General features: G+C 49.8%; 2 protein-coding genes across 3 annotated transcripts; both read left to right on the top strand.

Annotated features, from left to right (window-relative positions):
- Nucleotides 1-339: 339 nt before the first annotated feature.
- Nucleotides 340-4,266, top strand: PSMB8 (proteasome 20S subunit beta 8). The gene is made up of 7 exons (XM_003985989.6): nt 340-399; nt 1,029-1,181; nt 1,953-2,100; nt 2,249-2,360; nt 3,021-3,150; nt 3,493-3,697; nt 3,945-4,266. Exons 2-7 carry the CDS (start codon nt 1,035-1,037, stop codon nt 4,031-4,033), a joined length of 831 nt encoding a protein of 276 aa, XP_003986038.1. The 5' UTR covers nt 340-399; nt 1,029-1,034; the 3' UTR covers nt 4,034-4,266.
- A 1,525-nt stretch (nt 4,267-5,791) lies between these two features.
- Nucleotides 5,792-16,756, top strand: TAP2 (transporter 2, ATP binding cassette subfamily B member). Of its 2 annotated transcripts, none has more exons than XM_045057370.1 (12): nt 5,792-5,976; nt 6,617-7,114; nt 7,204-7,318; nt 8,807-8,937; nt 9,228-9,433; nt 12,187-12,384; nt 12,883-13,011; nt 14,377-14,565; nt 14,716-14,889; nt 15,303-15,462; nt 15,822-15,958; nt 16,305-16,756. In XM_045057370.1, exons 2-12 carry the CDS (start codon nt 6,625-6,627, stop codon nt 16,521-16,523), a joined length of 2,148 nt encoding a protein of 715 aa, XP_044913305.1. In that variant the 5' UTR covers nt 5,792-5,976; nt 6,617-6,624; the 3' UTR covers nt 16,524-16,756. The 2 variants fall into 2 exon arrangements, with proteins under 2 accessions (XP_044913305.1, XP_006931666.4); XM_006931604.5 differs by lacking the exon at nt 5,792-5,976 and adding an exon at nt 5,983-6,136.
- The last annotated feature ends 573 nt before the right edge of the window (nt 16,757-17,329 follow it).

Genomic DNA, 17,329 nt, shown 5'->3' with positions numbered 1-17,329 from the left:
CCCACGTCCGCCCCCAAGGATGAGTCAGAGTGGGATACAGCGCCCTCCAAGCACTAGCAGTTGCAGCTCGGAGCGGTGGCCTTTCTGAGGTGGAAGATGGAGGGCGAGCGCAACTAGAGGAAGTGCAAGCGCGCCAAGCGCTGAGCTCAGTTTACCACCTGCCCCGCCCCGCCTGGGTCCTTTCCCCCAGAGCTCACCGGGCTCAGAAGTGGCACCTGCCGAGGGTAATTTCAGCCTAGTGGGCGGGGTTGTCTAGTAAATCTCGTCCATTCTGGGAGGGCCATGGTCGTGTGACGTAAACAGTTGCCGGGCAGTTTAGGCCAATACAGGTTGCAAGGAGAGGCGGGGCTTAGAGAAGTTCCCTCACCGTGCTCAGTCGAGCGGGAGTCGTGCGAAGAGGTGCGAGCAGAAAGGGCGGTTCTTGCGGGTGGCTGTAGGTTAGAGGGATCGTTGAACCGGGAGGGGCCCTGAGGGACCAAGTGGAAAGGTTCAGACACTGAGCCTTCTCCTTCCCCCAGACGCTGCGGGTATATTTCTTTGCCGGTTGTCCCAGAACCTGTCCTCAAGACTCACTGCCCCCACGTCCTCCTCTTTCTCCTACTTTTATAAAATGATGCTTCTATGAACACCGCAGCTCCCGGAGGTGAAACTGCTCCCTGCTTCTCATTGACTTGTAGCTTTGTGGTTGAGGCTAAGCCTTTAAGACCATACAATCCCATACCCACTTCCTAAGTGTCCAGAAGATGCCCGGCGGCGTGTTGGTGTCTACTGAAATCTCAGCGCCAAGAGGGCTTTCGAAGTCGCCCCCTCTCTTTCTCCTTTTCTTCTGACAGTCTATCATCCATGGTTTCCTCAACCCGTATAAGGGCGGCGCAGAGAAACCTGTTCCTAATATTCCTGGTCTCCAGCCGCCCACCGGCCTCTTCTTGGAAAGGGCAGGGGGATGCGGAAAAAATTCTGCTTCCCTCCCCTTAAGGCTGCGGGCTTTCGCTTTCGCTTCCCCTTTCCGACACATCTCCGGGTCCTAGGCGATCATGGCGCTCCTGGAGGTGTGCGGAGCCCCCCGAGGGCAGAGGAAGGATTGCGCTTTCTCCACCCTGGGCAGTCAGCTTCGCTCGGACCCTGGACACTACAGTTTCTCTCTGCGATCTCCGGAGTTCGCCCTCCCCCGAGGAATGCAGGTCAGGGCTGTAAGACACCCCGAGGGAAGGCGGGGAGGAGGGTGCAGGGGGATGGGGGGGGTCTCCCTTGAGACCACCCAGAGGCCAGGAAACCCAGAGCGGGCCATCCTTCCGTCAAGGAGAGCCGCGTCCAGCGCGCGGTGCCAGGGCGGGGGCCACGTGGGAATCAGGGGCCGACCGCCTGAGGGTTAGAAAGTACAGATTAGGGCAAAGAGTTAGAGGTGTGGTGGAGGAAGACCAGAGAGCTTTCCTGCCAGTTCTCCATCACACGCAAATCACGGAGCCTTTGGCATGGGGCTATTGTTTGCTATAGGGGCCGTGGAGTGCCTTGGAAAACCGGCGAACTTTGGCTGTTAGCCTCCTCTCAGCCACTCAACTGTTGTGTCTTGGCTCAATCACTTAGTCAAGCAAGGTCTGGGGCATCGCTTCTGTAAAATGGGGATATTATTAACAACACCCGTTGTGGAGGTTAAAGGACTTATGAATGGAAAAAAAAACCCCATTAAAGCCACCCTTACAATGTTTAGTTATGGCTAACATTTATTTCCTTTCATATCTATTGTGCTGGAAAATGGAAAAGGTTGGTGTCACGTGCTTCTTCTTTTCCCAGGTCATTTCCTTGTAGGGATTGGTTATTAACCGTTCCAGTTACTGGTGGCTGGAGAATCTCTGCCTATCTCTTCGTTCTCAAAACTCTCCTAAGCCCTCTCCTGGAGCCCCGTGATTCAGAAGTTTTCAGTGCCCCTTTCTCTGCCTTTTCTCTCTCATTAGCCCACTGAATTCTTCCAGTCCCATGGTGGGAATGGAGAAAGGAATGTTCAGATCGAGATGGCCCATGGCACCACCACGCTGGCTTTCAAGTTCCAGCATGGAGTGGTTGTGGCGGTGGATTCTCGTGCTTCTGCTGGGACTTACATCGGTGAGTGTGTGTGTTCCAGCGGGCAGAACCTGGGGAGCTGGGCCCCCCTCTCAGCAGGAGCCAACACCTGCACCAAGGCAGAAGCAGATACTGATTTTGGAGAGTTGCAGGGTCGTTCCTCCTCTCTCAAAACTCCATCTTCTTCCAGCCACCTTAAGGTGTAATAAGGTGATTGAGATTAACCCTTACCTGCTTGGCACCATGTCTGGCTCTGCGGCGGACTGTCAGTACTGGGAGCGTCTGCTGGCCAAGGAGTGCAGGTAGGCGAGGCCTCTCATCTCCCTCCTAAGCCTTTTGGTCAGTTCTGAATCTTGGAACCTCCAGATCACTGCTCCTCATCCTTTCCCCCTGTGCTAATGTAGTACTTCACAAAACAGCCTTTTGGTGATAAAGGCCTTCTCCCAAATCTCAGCCTGTACTCCAGCTAGTAAGCCAGATAATTTGTCAGTCATTTAGCCCTGGCATCATCAATCCTGGTGGGACGGTATCATTTACTAGGATTTCTTCACGTGGTTTAGATACTTTACTTTTTAAAAAAAAATTTTTTTTTCAACGTTTATTTATTTTTGGGACAGAGAGAGACAGAGCATGAACGGGGGAGGGGCAGAGAGAGAGGGAGACACAGAATCGGAAACAGGCTCCAGGCTCGGAGCCATCAGCCCAGAGCCTGACGCGGGGCTCGAACTCACCGACCGCGAGATCGTGACCTGAGCTGAAGTCGGACGCTTAACCGACTGCGCCACACAGGTGCCCCCAGATACTTTAAGTCCCAAATCTCTCCCTGATCCTTAGATCCTACAAAACCATTCCTCCCAAATGCTTATCTCTTTAATCACTTCCTGTGTATCAAGTGGGTTGCTCAGAGATCCAGCCTTCTGCCACCTCTGAGTGTTCTGCACCCCCTACCCTGTTGTACCCAGGCTGTACTATCTGCGGAACGGGGAGCGTATCTCAGTGTCTGCAGCCTCCAAACTGCTCTCCAACATGGTGTTCCAGTACCGGGGCATGGGCCTGTCCATGGGTAGTATGATCTGCGGCTGGGATAAGAAGGTGGGTGCTTTCCATTCTCCATATTCCCTTCGAACAGATGAGAGGCCAGGTTCCCCATCATACATTCCCACTCCCTGCCCTACAAGACGCGCGGCGCAGAGAACACTGGGTTATAGAACCGTTCCGGCATATCCATGGGCTGTTTCTGGGTCCAGATGTGGACCACTGTTTCATAAGCTTGTCCCTTTCGATAAAATAGCTGATTCCAACTTTTTTTCCTCCTGAAGTTCTGTGATTGTTACTAAGATGCGGTCCTGCAGTAACTCTTTTATCCACTTTTTTGGCTCATACTTGAACCCGTATGTTACTAATACCAACCTGGAACCTTCTTGTTTCCTATAGGGTCCTGGACTCTACTATGTGAATTCAGATGGGACTCGGCTCTCAGGAAATATGTTCTCCACTGGCAGTGGGAACACCTATGCCTATGGGGTCATGGATAGTGGCTACCGGCCCGATCTGAGCCCTGAAGAGGCCTATGAGCTGGGCCGCAGGGCTATCGTTTACGCCACCCACCGAGACAGCTATTCTGGAGGTGTTGTCAATAGTAAGAGACCAATGCTACCATTACCACGCTCCTGGGTGGGGAGGGGGGATTTGAGATTGGGAGTGTCAGGGGAGGCACAGTAGGGAGGAGGTTTTCAGCATCAGAAGAGGGGCATTGACGTTCTAGTAATAAGGTATGTTTGCAGCCTATGTTTCAGCGTCTGTTATTGTCACCTTCCACATAACACCATTGACAGAAACTTGCTGAAGTGAAAGGTGACTCCATGTTCATTCTCATTTGCCCACAGTGTACCACATGAAGGAAGACGGTTGGGTGAAATTGGAAAGTACAGACGTCAGTGACCTGCTGCACCGGTACCGGGAGGCTAGTCAGTAATGGCGGCGGCCAGACACGCCTTCTCTGGCAAAACGTGGCCGACTCAGGGACCAGGCCAGCTTACACCCCACAGGAAAGAGGGGCCTGACCTGAGCTCTGTGGAAGTGAACCAGCGGCCAGTGGGGGCAGGGTGGATTTTACCCTATTGGGTGTTCTCCATTTCAGGGATCATTCCCGCTCCCCCAGCCTCTGGTTGCCCCACTAAACACAATAAAGGAAAATGGTTATAAGTGCCTCTGTGTCGTGGCCGAGTGGGCTTGAGGCTGGGGTTGTTGGGTGGAGGGGCAGGAAATAGAGAAGTTTTCCCTGAGAAGAGACCCAAACCCCTACCTAAGAAATAGGGCTTCACCAAACATTTCTCTTGGGCTTTCCTTCCACACTCCTCTCTCCATGCCCTCAGGAAGGCCGATCATTGTCTGTGGACACCTATTTGCCATTTAGTTTAGGTTAGGATCCTTTTTTATAGGGACGCGACCTGAAGACTCCTGTGTGGTCCATTGTTAATGGTCTGGGCGTCTGGGAGTAGGGTACTAGAGCAACTGTTTTTGACTTTGTGAAGTCAGATGAAAAAGCTTCCACCTCACGTGTATATGGTGATTGTAAACATGGTACCATTTACCTCAAATAACACTTTGGAGATACTGGATATTGAATGCAAAGATGGACACTAGGGGTTCCATTTCATGATGGGTCATGACAGGACCATGACTGAAGAGGAAAAGGACTCCCTGAAGAGGAGAGTATGAAGAAAAAGTAAGCAGGTTAGAAATATGAAACAGACATGAGGAGATTTTTTGAGTCACGCTGGAGGTGCGTGTCATGGGGTATGTCACCTCTTAAGGAGTTAGTCAAAGGACAAACCTGAAAGTAGGAGGTAGCTGAACAGGGAGCTTTTGCTCAACAGGGAGAGAGCCTTCAAATCCCAGAATGGCAAGGTTGGAGTGATTTCAGTAACCCCCTACTTCAAATCCCCCACCCCTCTTTAAACCAGAAGTGCTTCATTGGTAAACACCCCAGTAACAAAGGGGTAGTTTGGAAGCAAGTGATCCTTACTTTGGGGATATTTTGAGTTTGGCAGATTGTTTCAATCTGAAGAGTTATTTCTGGAATAAACAAATCTGCATGTTCCGTAGATGGGCCCTGGGTCAGGCGGGATTTAGAATACTGTTTACGGCTTAATCACTGTTAAAATACACCAGGAAAAAAGTCCATTTTCCTCATATGCCAAAGGTGCTCCCAACGTAATTTGAAACACAAATGTAGAGGCATCTGAACAAGTGCTCTGCTCAAGGTACTATGTTGAGGGGGCAGATGAAAATGAAGAATCAGGGCCTTTTGGCTCAAAATCTGGTTAAGTGGAAACCCACGCAGGCCCTGGTGAAAGTGTCTGGAACCTTCTATCTAGGAGAGGTCCTGAGCGTTTTTCACTCAGGATCTGGCCCTGTTTTGATCCCAGACCCTAAAACTGGGGCTTGGTTGGAGGAAGAGGCAGATCTCAAAATAGGACCAGAGCTTCAGGTAGTAAGAGCTTGAGGCGAGAAAATCTAGTGGTTCTCCAATGACAAAACATCTCAGCTCTTGAAATAGCTTTATTTTACTTAATGACAATTTAAAACACTTGCAACAGCGTTCTGTTCCAGAGTAACTGTTGCTAAGGGCAGGAAGCTCACTGCCAGGCTTGGCGAATGCTCGCCCGGCTCCGCACTGGGGCTCCGCGGTCGGCAGGTGTCGCGCGTCCCCTGCTGGCGGCCCTGCCCGGAACCGGGGCTGGGTCTGGGGAAGAGAAAGCGAAAGCGGCGGGCGCCGGGACTCCCCAGCTCGAGGAGCGTCGCGGGCAGACAGAAGGGGGAAACGAAGGTGAGCCTGAGCGAGCGAGTTTCAGAGCTCGGGGCTCAGCACGTAGCAGAAAGCCCTCCGGAACTGCAGTCCCGAAGCCGCCGCTGGTGAGTTCGTGCGGCCGGAAGCCTGGAGAGCTAACGGACGCATCCCGACCCGCCACCCACTCCGCGCCCCCTGCTGCCCGTCCCCCTGGACCCCGGGGAGTGCGAGGGAGCCGGGCGGGGACCGCAGGGCGGCTCTTCGGAACTCGGCTGCGGCGGACGGGTGTGTGTGTGTGGGGGGGAGGGGTCGGGGTCGGGGGTCACGGGAATTTTTTTTAAAGGATGAGGCTCCTGGGGCGCCTGGGTGGCTCATTTAAGCGACCGATTTAGGCTCAGGTCATGATCTTGCGGTCTGGGGGCTCAAGACCCGCATCAGGCTCTGTACTGGCAGCTCAGAGCCTGGAGCCTGCTTCATATTCTGTCTCTCTCTCTGCCCCTCTCCCGCTCATGCTCTGTCTCTCTCAAAAATAAACAAACATTAAAAAAAAATTAAAAAAAAAAAAGGATGAATTTCCCTCTGCTCGGCAGAATGCCTTGTATGGTAGGAGGGACGTACTTATGGGCACCGGGGACCCAGGGGATCTTTCAGGGTAGGGGTGGGTAAAATGAGAAGCCGATGGGCGGGTTGGGCAGAGTCGGGATGGTGAGGCTAAGGGCGAGGATTGGGACCCCACCTCTGTAATTCCTCATCTTCCACCCATAGATAACACCATGCGCTTCTGTGGCCTGAGACCCTGGGCCTTCCTGCTGCTGGCCGACTTGGCTCTACTCTGGCTGCTTCAGGGGACTCTAGGGGCTCTGTTTCCCCGAGGGCTTCCAGGCCTGTGGCTGGAGGGGACCCTGCGACTCGGAGGGCTCTGGTGGCTGCTACAGGTGGGAGGACTGCTAGGATTGGTGAGAACACTGCTGCCCCCTCTCTGCCTGGTGATCCCGCTGTTTCTCTCCCTGAGGGCTCTGGTCCCTGGAGCCTTGAGTGCTCCCCCAGTCAGAGTGGCTTCGGCCCCTTGGAGCTGGCTGCTGTTGGAGTACGGGGCTGCGGGGCTAAGCTGGGCAATGTGGGCCCTGCTGAGCTCTCCAGGAGCCCAGGAGAAGCAGGGCCAGGAGAACAACACAGACTTGATGTGGAAGCTGCTGAAGCTCTCCAGGCCAGACCTGCCTTTCCTCCTTTTGGCCTTCATCTTCCTTGGTGGTGCCGTATGGGGTGAGTCAGGAGAGGGCATCGTGAATTGGGGGTTGGCAAAGGTCCTTGGTGCCGGCACATTCATCTGTTCTCCTTCATACCTATTTCAGGGGAGACATGGATCCCTTACTATACTGGTCGTGTCATTGACATCCTTGGAGGGGATTTCAAGCCTGATGCCTTTGCCAGCGCCATGTTTTCCATGTGCGTCATATCTGTTGTGAGGTAGGTGATGTTTGGGTCCATTTGGTAGTCCCACATCTTTACAGGTACCCTCCATTTCCTAACTTTGCTTTCATATGCTTTTGTTCGCAAAGCATAAAATAGTTAAACTAAAAATGCCCGTGTTTATTCATTCACCATTCTATTTTACACACCCATTCACTCATTCTTTCATTCACCATATTTACCCAACATTGTACTTCCATTCCATCCTTGCTACCCTTTGCTGAAACCAGTTACTCAAAAGTACTTATTGGTCAAGCCACTGCTTTTTTTTTTTTTTTTTAAATCAGTTCTCTATTCTCTTTGCTTCTTTGTAGCATTTGGCATTTGAATAATCTCTTATTATTGATCTCTTTCTTCAGTTAGCTTTTATAGACTCCCTTTATACTTCCCAATCCACTCTATATCCTCTGGAGAATTTTTCTCCTTCTCTGGACCCTTAAATATAGTCTTTCCTCATGACCCAGTTCTTTGATTCTAAGAAAGCGTTTCCATATTTCTACACCCAGCCCCAATCTTATAATCCGGTTGCCTCCTTGTCATTCCCATTGGGTCACCCACTCTCATCTCACACTCCACATACCCAGAGCTCCAAATGTATCATCCTCCCTCCTGGTCTTCTTGAAAGTGGCTTCCTCTTCTTACTCCCATTTATGAAATGATCAGTTTCCTAGGCTCCAAGCAGCAGTATCATTGATGCCTTTCTGAAGTTCAGACACTAGCCCCATCACTCTCTGCTTTCAAAGTGTTCTTCCTGTGGCTCTTTTCTGTCCGTTCTCACTGTGATCTCCAGAGTTCAAACCCTCCTCATTTTACATCTGACGACCCCAGCAGCCTTCTAAACAGAGTAACTAGGTTTGTGTTAGAAGCCATATTGTGTGAAGTACTTGCTTCTGTGCTTTCACACTTTTCCTTTAAGTTTTGTTGGAAAAGTGGTTGGTCTAAGAGGAATTCTCAACAGCAGGGACAGTAGAGATGAGGGAACAGCATGACTCTGGGGCTCCAGAGAATGGGAGGGCAAGGGAATTCATTGCTGTGGTTCCCACAATAAAGTATGTGGGACGAGGAAGAAAGACCTCAGAGTGGGGAGGAAAGAGACCAAGACAGAGGGGAAGGCTGGAGGGACAGCACCGAAGGAGGCCAGGTCAGAAGCAAGTCATAGGCTATTTCTCTTGACGACATTTCTTCATTGCTGTTACAGTTTTCCCTTGTGTCTTGCATGGAGTGAACCCCAGAAATGCTTGTGGATTTGTATGTGTTGTGATTTTGTTCCCATATCTAGCTCACCATGACCTGTTTTTTCTTTCTCTGTTTATTCCTGCCCCTCCCCTTGTCTCCCTCTCTGTTTCTCTTCTGCCTCTTGTGGTACACTTTCTCCAACCTTGCATTTCTTTTCATTCCGTGATTTCTCCTCTGCTTCCCTCACTCATTTCCTCCTTCCCTGCATCTGTTTTCCTGTTCATCCCCTTTCTCCTCCCTACACCACAGCTCCCTGTGCGCAGGCTCCCGAGGAGGCATCTTCACCTTCACCGAGTCCAGTATCAACGTGCGGGTCAGGGAGCAGCTTTTCTCCTCCCTTCTGCGCCAGGACCTCAGTTTCTTCCAGGAGACTAAGACAGGTGGGGCCTGGAGTCCGGGTGTGGGATTCCCTTGGACATTTCTTGCCCCTCAGTGACCACTACCCCTCCTGCCCCCAAACAGTTTCTCTTCCCGCCTCCACCTGTCGTGCTGCACAAGGAGCTGCTGTGCTCTCTTTGGGACAGGGTAGTGGGGTGGCTTCCACCTGTCTCTCTGCAACTGAGGGGGTGTTTGGATGAGGGGGCTGTGTCAATGGGAAGGGTCGGGGCGGGGGGTGTCTCTGGGGCTCTTCCATTACACACCATTTCCTCACCGGCTCTGTCTTCCCCAGGGGAACTGAATTCAAGGTTGAGCTCGGATACCAAAATGTTGAGCCAGTGGCTTGCTTTTAATGCCAATGTGCTCTTGCGAAGCCTGGTCAAAACGGTGGGGCTGTATTGCTTCATGATCAGCCTGTCCCCTCGACTCACCCTCCTCTCTTTGCTCGAGATGCCTCTGGTAATAGCTGGTGAAAAGATGTACAATGTCCGCCATCAGGTATGTGTGGCTGTTGGGGAATCCCCAGGGGAGAAGAAAGCTCTCCCAAAGTTCTTCTTTTCTCAGCCCCAAGAGCAGCGGTTCTGACAGGCTTCAGAAGGGCCCTGACCCCTGGGACTTTATATAAATGTGTGTGTGCATATGTGTGTGTGTGTGTGTGTGTGTGTGTGTATGTGTGGGTTTGAGAGAGAGAGAGAGAGAGAGAGAGACAGGAAGGAGAGGGAGCATTTTTCTGGGGAGAGGATAAACTTTTTTTTTTAATTTAAAAAAAATATTTTACTTATTTTTAAATAGCATACAGAGAGCAGACAGAGGGGGACAGAGGATCAGAAGCAGGCTCCATGCTGGCAGCAGAGAGCCCAACATGGGGCTCAATCTCATGAACCCTTGAGATCATGACCTGAGCCGAAGTCATACACTCAACCGACTGAGCCACCGAGGCGCCCGGGAGAGGATAACTTCTTATCAGATTCTCAAAGGAGTCTGTACATACCTTCCCCACAAAAGATTAAAAGTGCTGTCTTAGAGGGTTTTAGATAGAATTTTCCCCTTTATAATTAGGGGAGGGAATTTGGATGGAGTGTAGAGAAAAGTAGAAACATGGAGTCAGGAAGTCCTGAGTCTGAATATCAGCTCCACTTTCTCTCTTTTTAGAAAAATTGTGGTAAAGTATATATAATGTAAAAATTACCATTTTTACTGTTTTTAATTATGCCATTTCAGTGGCATTAAGTGCATTCCACATTGCTGTGCAACCATCACCACCTCCATCTCCAGAACTTTCTTCATCTTCCCGAGCTGAAACTCGGTACCTAAGTAGATGATAACTCCCCATTTCCCCTCCTCCCGGCGCCTGGCAATGACCATTCTACTTTCTGTCTCTATGAATTTGATTAGGTATCTCATACAGGAGGGATCATATGGTAGTTGTCTTTTTGTGATGGCTTATTTCATTTACTGTAATGTCCTCCAGGTTCATTCGTGTGGTAGAACGTGTCAGAATTTTCTTCCGCTTCAAGGCTAATCATCCATTGATGCATAGACCACAGTTTGTTTATCTGTTGCTGGACACTTGGGTAGCTTCCACCTTTTGGCTATAGTGAATAATGCTGCTGTGAACATGGGTGTGCAGATATCTGTTCGAGTCTCTGCATTCAGTTCTTTTGGGCATATATCCAGCAGTAGAATCACTGGATCATATGGGGCCTCTGTATTTAATATTTTGAAGAGCCGCCATACTGGTTTCCACGGTGCCTGCACCATTTTACGTTCCCACTGGCAATACCCAAAGATTTCTGTTTCTCCACATCCCGCTCCGGCACTTGTTATCTTCTGTTTGTTTCTTCTTTATTACATTCCCCAGTACTTAGCATAGAACTGGAAGTTTGTACCTTTTGACCACCTTCCTCTAATCAATCCCTTATTGAACCTACAAACCGCAAGATCACGACCTGAGCCACCCCTGCCTCCGGTCTCTGGTAACTGCAGATCTGATGATCTCTTTTTCTGTGAATTTTTTTTTCTTTAGATTCCACATATAAATGACATCATAGAGTATTTGTCTTACTCTGTCTAGCTCATTTCACTTAGTGTAATGCCCTCAAGTTCCATCCATGTTGTTGCAAATCGTGGGATTTTCTTCTTTTTTATGGCTGAATAAAATTCTGTTGTATACATATATGTACCACTTTTTAAAAAATAAGGACTGGGGTGCCTGGTTGGCTCAGTACTTTGGCTCAAGTCATGATCTCATGGTTCGTGAGTTTGAGCCCCATGTTGGGCTCTGGCTCTGTGCTCACAGCTCAGAGTCTGGAGCCTACTTCGGATCCTGTGTGCTCCTCTCTCTCTGCCCCTCCCCCACTCATGCTTTGTCTGTCTCTATCTCTGTCTCAACAATAAAATAAAAAGCATTAAAAATAAAAAAAAGAATAAAAAATAAGGGCCACCCTAATGGTTATGAAGTGATATCTCACCATGGTTTTGATTTGCATTTCCTTAATGATTAGTGGTGTTGAGCATCTTTTCATGTGCTTATTGGCTATTTTTATATATTTTGTGGAGAAATGTCTATTTAAGTCCTTTGCTCATTTTAAAAATTGGGTTGTGTTTTACTTGTTGAGTCGTAGGAGTTCTTTCAATATTCTGGAGATTAGCCCCTTATCAGATACATAATTTGGAAATGTTTTGTCCCATTCTGTGGGTTTCCTTTTCTCTCTGTTGATGGAGTCCTCTGATACATGGAAGTTTTTAATTTTGATGAAGACCAACTTACCTGTTTTTTCTTTTGTTGCTTGTGCTTTAAGTGTCATATCCAAGCAATCGTCGCCAAATCTAGTGTCCTGAAGATTTTCCCCTATGTTTTCTTCTAAGAGTTTTATGGTTTTAGCTGTGGTTTAGGTTTTTGATCCATTTTGAGTTACATCCCCACCTTTTGTTAACTAGCTGTGGCCCTTTAGGAAAACTACCCCTTCTTTCTTCATTCAGACACTGAAACTGGTGTGAATTACCTTAAATGAAGGAACACAAATAGCGTGTATCTCCCACACTACCTAGCACTGAGAGCTTGGTAATATTTTGTTCCCTCCCTCTCTACTGTCTTGAGTCCTTCTGGAAAGAAATGGAAGAAGAGTGAAAGAGGACAGTTTGATATTTTTAGGTAGATCAGCAGAGCATCCCAAGGGCAGGAATGAGACCTGGGGGTGTCCTGTCTTCTCCCAAGTCAGCCCCTCATATCCCCTGCCCTCCTTTTCCAGGCAGTGCTCCAGGAGATCCAGAACGCAGTGGCAAAAGCAGGGCAGGTGGTGCGGGAGGCAGTTGGAGGGCTGCAGACCGTGCGCAGTTTTGGGGCCGAGGAGCTGGAGATCTGTCTCTATAAGGAGGCCCTGGAGCGATGCCGGCAGCTGTGGTGGCAACGAGACCTGGAACATACCCTCTATGGGCTCTTTCGGAGGGTGAGAAGGCTGCATGGCAGGGGATGGGGGGGAGAGGTGAGGGGGGGTGGGGGTCAAGGGGGCTGGGGGTGTGGGGGAGTGAGGAGAGGTGGGGGGTGGGGGGTAGGACCTAGGTAGGGGCAAGGAAAGCAATGGGAAACTTCCAGCTCATCCTGGGGTCTCTGGTGTTCAATGTGGTAGGAGTGGGGAGGGCAAAGAACGTGGGCTCTTTCTCAGTGCCTTTCTCTTTTTTTAAGTTTATTTATTTTGAGAGAGAGAGAGAGAGAGAGAGAGAGAGAGAGAGAAAGAGAGAAGAGAGAGAGAGCGCATGATCAGGGAGCAGGGGAAGGGCAGAGAGAGAACATCCCAAGCAGGCTCTGCACTGTCAGCATGGAGCCCAATGCGAGGCTCGAACTTACAAACCGCGAGATCATGACCTGAGCCAAAATCAAGAATCTGACACCTAACGGACTGAGCCACTGAGGTGCCCCTCTCAGTGCCTTTCTTTTCACCTTCCAGATGCTGCGTTTGGGAATGCAGGCACTGATGCTGTACCGTGGACTGCAGCAGATTCTGGCTGGGGACCTCACCCAGGGTGCACTGCTCTCCTTTCTGCTCTACCAGGAGGTGGTGGCCACGCAAGTGCATGTGAGTCAGGAACCTGTGCATACTGTTTGTCCCCCTGTTTTCTTTCCTCTCTGGCCTCTGGGCCTTCGGCTTTATCTGCTGCCCTTAAAAATACAAAACAAAACAAAACAACCCCCAACTCATTGTGTTATGGAGAATTTCAAACATATGCCAAAAAAAAAAAAAAAAAAAAGATAAACTGTAATGAATCTGCATGTACCCATCACCTACTTTAAAATTCTCAACTCATGGCCGGTCTGTCTCCTCTGTACCCCCACCCATATTATTTTGAGGCAAATTGAAGATATAGTTTTATCTGTAAATGCTTTAGTACGTATCTCTAAATATCTCTATATTTACAAAATCTGGCCACAAAGCCCTCATCACACCACCACCACCAACAACAAAAGTCACAGTAATTCTTCAAATTCATGCACTACAGTGGTTTCATACAGGTAACATATGTGTATGTACTCCATTTATCTCTCTCTTGTGTATATGTGTGGGGGCGTCAGCCATGAATGCTCAGTGCCTAGACCCCTTGAATTATTAGGATTTGCAAAACAGGGACACATTCCCCTTCCTCCATTTACTAGCCGGAATGCATCTATATGCAGGGAGACTTCCCCTCATCTGCTCTTTGGTTACCCAGTGGTACAGGTTGAATAGGAAAGGCAAAATAGCATTTAGTTCTTTCCCAATATTTACTGGTTTTCAAAAAATAATTAGTTACTTGGTCTTGGTCTTTATTGTATAATTTTCCTAGATGTTTGTGAAACATCTTACATGTATGGAGAATTGGGCTAGGTATGAGGTGGGCACCGTGCCTGCTTTTAAGGAGCTCCCTATCTATCTAGTTAGACAAGACGGAGTGTGCCCAAATGATACGGAACAGTGATAGGAAGGGTCTGGGGATAGAAATAGTGCCATATGGGAGGGGTGTGGACCTCTCCATCCTTTACGTTGTGAATTGGCAGAAGTGGGGTTTTGGGTTGCCTTTAAATTCCATCTAACTTATACATTTGAAGGTAGGGAATCCTTTTTTTAAAAATTTTTTTAAGTTTATTCATTTTTGAGAGAGAGAGAGACAGAATGTGAACAGGGGAGGGGCAGAGAGAGGGAGACACGGAATCTGAAGCAGGCTCCAGGCTCTGAGCTGTCAGCACAGAGCCTGACGCCAGGCTCGAATTCACGAATCGTGAGATCATGACTTGAGCTGAAGACGCTTAACACACTGAGCCACCCAGGTGCCCCTAGGGGATCCTTTTTGGATGAGGGGAGGAGAGACTTGGCCAGGGTGTCGCAGGGGAGCGTGTTAGGAGCTGGGGAGTTGGCGTCTGGGGAAGCTACGTTTGATTAGCTGACCCCTCCCTTTCTGTTTTCCAGGCCCTGGTATACATGTGTGGAGATATGCTCTGCAACATAGGGGCTGCCGAGAAAGTTTTCCAATACCTGGACCGAGAGCCAAATATGCCTCCTTTGGGGACGCTGGCGCCTTCCACTCTGCAGGGGCTTGTGGAATTCCAAGATGTCTCTTTTGCGTATCCCAATTGCCCTGACCAGCCTGTGCTCAAGGTGTCTGAAAGGGGGAGGGAACCTGGACCCCTCGCTCCCAGGGGGTGAGGCCTGTAGACCATTTGCCTCTGAGAAGTTGATCTTACCTCTGACAGAAAGAGAAGGGGAGGGTCCGGAGGCAAGCCTCTAACTGTTTCCTGACTTTTCTAGGGGCTGACGTTCACCCTACGTCCTGGTCAGATGACTGCACTGGTGGGACCCAATGGGTCTGGGAAGAGCACCGTGGCTGCCCTGCTGCAGAATCTGTATCAGCCCACTAAAGGGCAGGTGCTGCTGGACGGGAGGCCCGTCTCCCAGTATGAACACTGCTACCTGCACCGGCAGGTGGGTGGGGAGGAAGAAGAGGGTTAGGAGGAGATAGGAGGAAAGAACCATGTGCAGACAGCATGGGAGATCCGTGGAAGAAACACAAGGAGCCCGTTCTTTTTTTTTCTTTTTTAAGTTCATTTATTTGGAGAGAGAGCGAGTGTGTGTGTGTGAATGGGGGCAGGGCAGAGAGAGAAGGAGAGAGAATTCCACGCAGGCTCCATGTTGTCACGTGGAGCCCAACTCGGGCCTCGATCTTATGAACTGTGAGATCATGATCTGAGCCGAAATCAAGAGTCAGATGCTTAACTGACTGAGCCACCCAGGCGCCCCATGAAGAATCCATTCTGTGGGAGGCAGACGAGGAGGTAAGGAGGATCCCTGCCATGGGGGTTTACGCACAGCCCTCTGCGCCCATCGCCTCTGCACAGGTGGCTTCGGTTGGGCAGGAGCCTGTGCTTTTCTCGGGTTCTGTGAGGGACAACATTGTTTATGGGCTGAAGAGCTGCGGTGATGAGAAGGTGATGGCTGCTGCCCGCGGTGCCAGTGCAGACGGGTTCATACAGGAGATGGAGCATGGACTGGATTCAGGTACCTTCGGTCAGAAGAGAAACTGGAGATTCTTGGGGGTGTGGGTTGTGTCCCCGCAAGTCCATGTCTGGTGTTTCCTTGCCCTTTGCTTGGCTCCAACTTCTCCTTCCCCAACACCAGGAGTTCTTTAGTTGCCCGTCCTGTCCGGGAATCTTTGTTCCCAACAGCCGGTGGGAGTAGTGCTCCCTCTATGAAGCGTGCTCCCTCTATGAGGGCAGCCCCCACAGGTCCTCACACCGGCTCTCATACCCCCTGATGCGTGCGAGGGGAAATACCAGTTGTACACTTGCCCCTGCTCCTGAGGAGGATGTTGTTGTGGCCACTGGTGTCTGAAGAAGGGTATTTCTCCATTTCTTCAGATGTAGGGGAGAAAGGGAATCAGTTGGCTGTGGGACAGAAACAATGTCTGGCCATCGCCCGGGCCCTTGTGCGGGACCCACAAGTCCTCATCCTGGATGAAGCCACCAGTGCCCTGGACGTCCAGTGTGAGCAGTCTGTAAGTACTGGTGTGGGAGGGCAGGACAGTGGGACCTGAGGAGGCACGTTTGAAGGACCAGTCTATGCAGAATTGGGCGGATGAGTCTCTGTGCCTTTTCAGGGGGTGGGGAATGGAATGGAGAATACCGGGTGTGGGAACACCCCCTCTTTCTCCACAGCTCCCTTTTCTATCCGCCTCCTGCAGTGGGACAGCTGAGAGGGAAGGGCAGTTTATCTTGCACTCATTCGAACTTTCTGGTCTTTCATGCTTTCTTCACCCTGTGCCACAAGAGATGGTGCCCATTGGGGACGTGGTGCCCACCCCGTTCTTACCTTTCTGAGGTGTTGTGACCCTCCCCCTTCAGCTGCAGGACTGGAGATCCCGCGGGGACCGAACGGTGCTGGTGATCGCGCACAGGCTGCAGACGGTGCAGAGTGCGGACCAGATCCTGGTGCTCAGGCAGGGAGAGCTGCTGGAGCACACTCAGCTCGCCGAGGGGCAGGACCTCTATTCCCGTCTGCTGCAGACACACTGGAGGGCTGAGGCCCCAGGACACCAAGCCCTCTCATGGCCACCTCCGTGACCCAGAGCAGCTCGTGCTTTCAGTTTCCCTGGGCTCCTGTCTCTGGGTAGTCATTCCTGGAGTCTGGGAGCATGCTGGAAGTTTGGAGCACGTGTGCTCTTATTGCGGCTGGCAGTGGGGGGGGGGGGGGAGGTGTTATCTGTGACCATTTCCCTGGTGCTGAGTAGTGTATTGTGATATAATACATCTATTTAAAAATTGTTTTCTTATTAAAAGAGACTCATAAATATGGAGAACAAACTGAGGGTTGCTGGAGGGGTTGCGGGAGGGGGGATGGGCTAAATGGGTAAAGGGGCATTAAGGAATCTACTCCTGAAATCATTGCTTCACCATATACTGACTAATTTGGATGTAAATTTTAAAAAGTAAAAAATAAAGTCAAATTACAAAAAAATTGTTTTCTTATTACGTAAATGGCACATATTCATAAAACTAACCCTTGTTTCACTTTCCAGAGGTAACTATAGCTACTACTTTGCCAGCTATCCTATCAGTGTCTTATCCGTTCTTTCAGATAAATATTAGCCAATACGACATAAATATTCACCAGGTTGCCTCTCTGTATCTTTCCCCATTCTCACTGATGTCTGTAGAGTATGGGGGGGAGTAGAGCACAGTTCCCTAATTAACAGTGTTAATAAGACATTTGATAATATCTACCATTTATTAGAGTTTTAATATGAATAAGAACTATGCTAAATGTTTTTCAGGTATTATCATATTTAGTCCTTTTCCTCTCAACTCTATGAGATTGGTTGTTACCCCATCTTACAGATGAGGAAACAGTCTCAAAGAGATTAAATAAC

This window comes from Felis catus, chromosome B2, assembly GCF_018350175.1.
Source record: "Felis catus isolate Fca126 chromosome B2, F.catus_Fca126_mat1.0, whole genome shotgun sequence".
NCBI lineage: Eukaryota > Metazoa > Chordata > Mammalia > Carnivora > Felidae > Felis > Felis catus.
This window is presented reverse-complemented; position numbering and strand designations above follow the sequence as displayed.

What these genes read in the sequence shown, in the direction of transcription:
- PSMB8 (XM_003985989.6), top strand. Translation starts at nt 1,035, where the DNA reads ATGGCGCTCCTGGAGGTGTGCGGAGCCCCCCGAGGGCAGAGGAAGGAT. An exon ending in TTCTGCTGGGACTTACATCG is followed by an intron (nt 2,101 to 2,248) that starts GTGAGTGTGTGT and finishes ATCTTCTTCCAG; the next exon opens with CCACCTTAAGGTGTAATAAG. An exon ending in CTGCTGGCCAAGGAGTGCAG is followed by an intron (nt 2,361 to 3,020) that starts GTAGGCGAGGCC and finishes TGTTGTACCCAG; the next exon opens with GCTGTACTATCTGCGGAACG.
- TAP2 (XM_045057370.1), top strand. Translation starts at nt 6,625, where the DNA reads ATGCGCTTCTGTGGCCTGAGACCCTGGGCCTTCCTGCTGCTGGCCGAC. An exon ending in CCTTGGTGGTGCCGTATGGG is followed by an intron (nt 7,115 to 7,203) that starts GTGAGTCAGGAG and finishes TACCTATTTCAG; the next exon opens with GGGAGACATGGATCCCTTAC. An exon ending in GGAGCATGGACTGGATTCAG is followed by an intron (nt 15,463 to 15,821) that starts GTACCTTCGGTC and finishes CCATTTCTTCAG; the next exon opens with ATGTAGGGGAGAAAGGGAAT.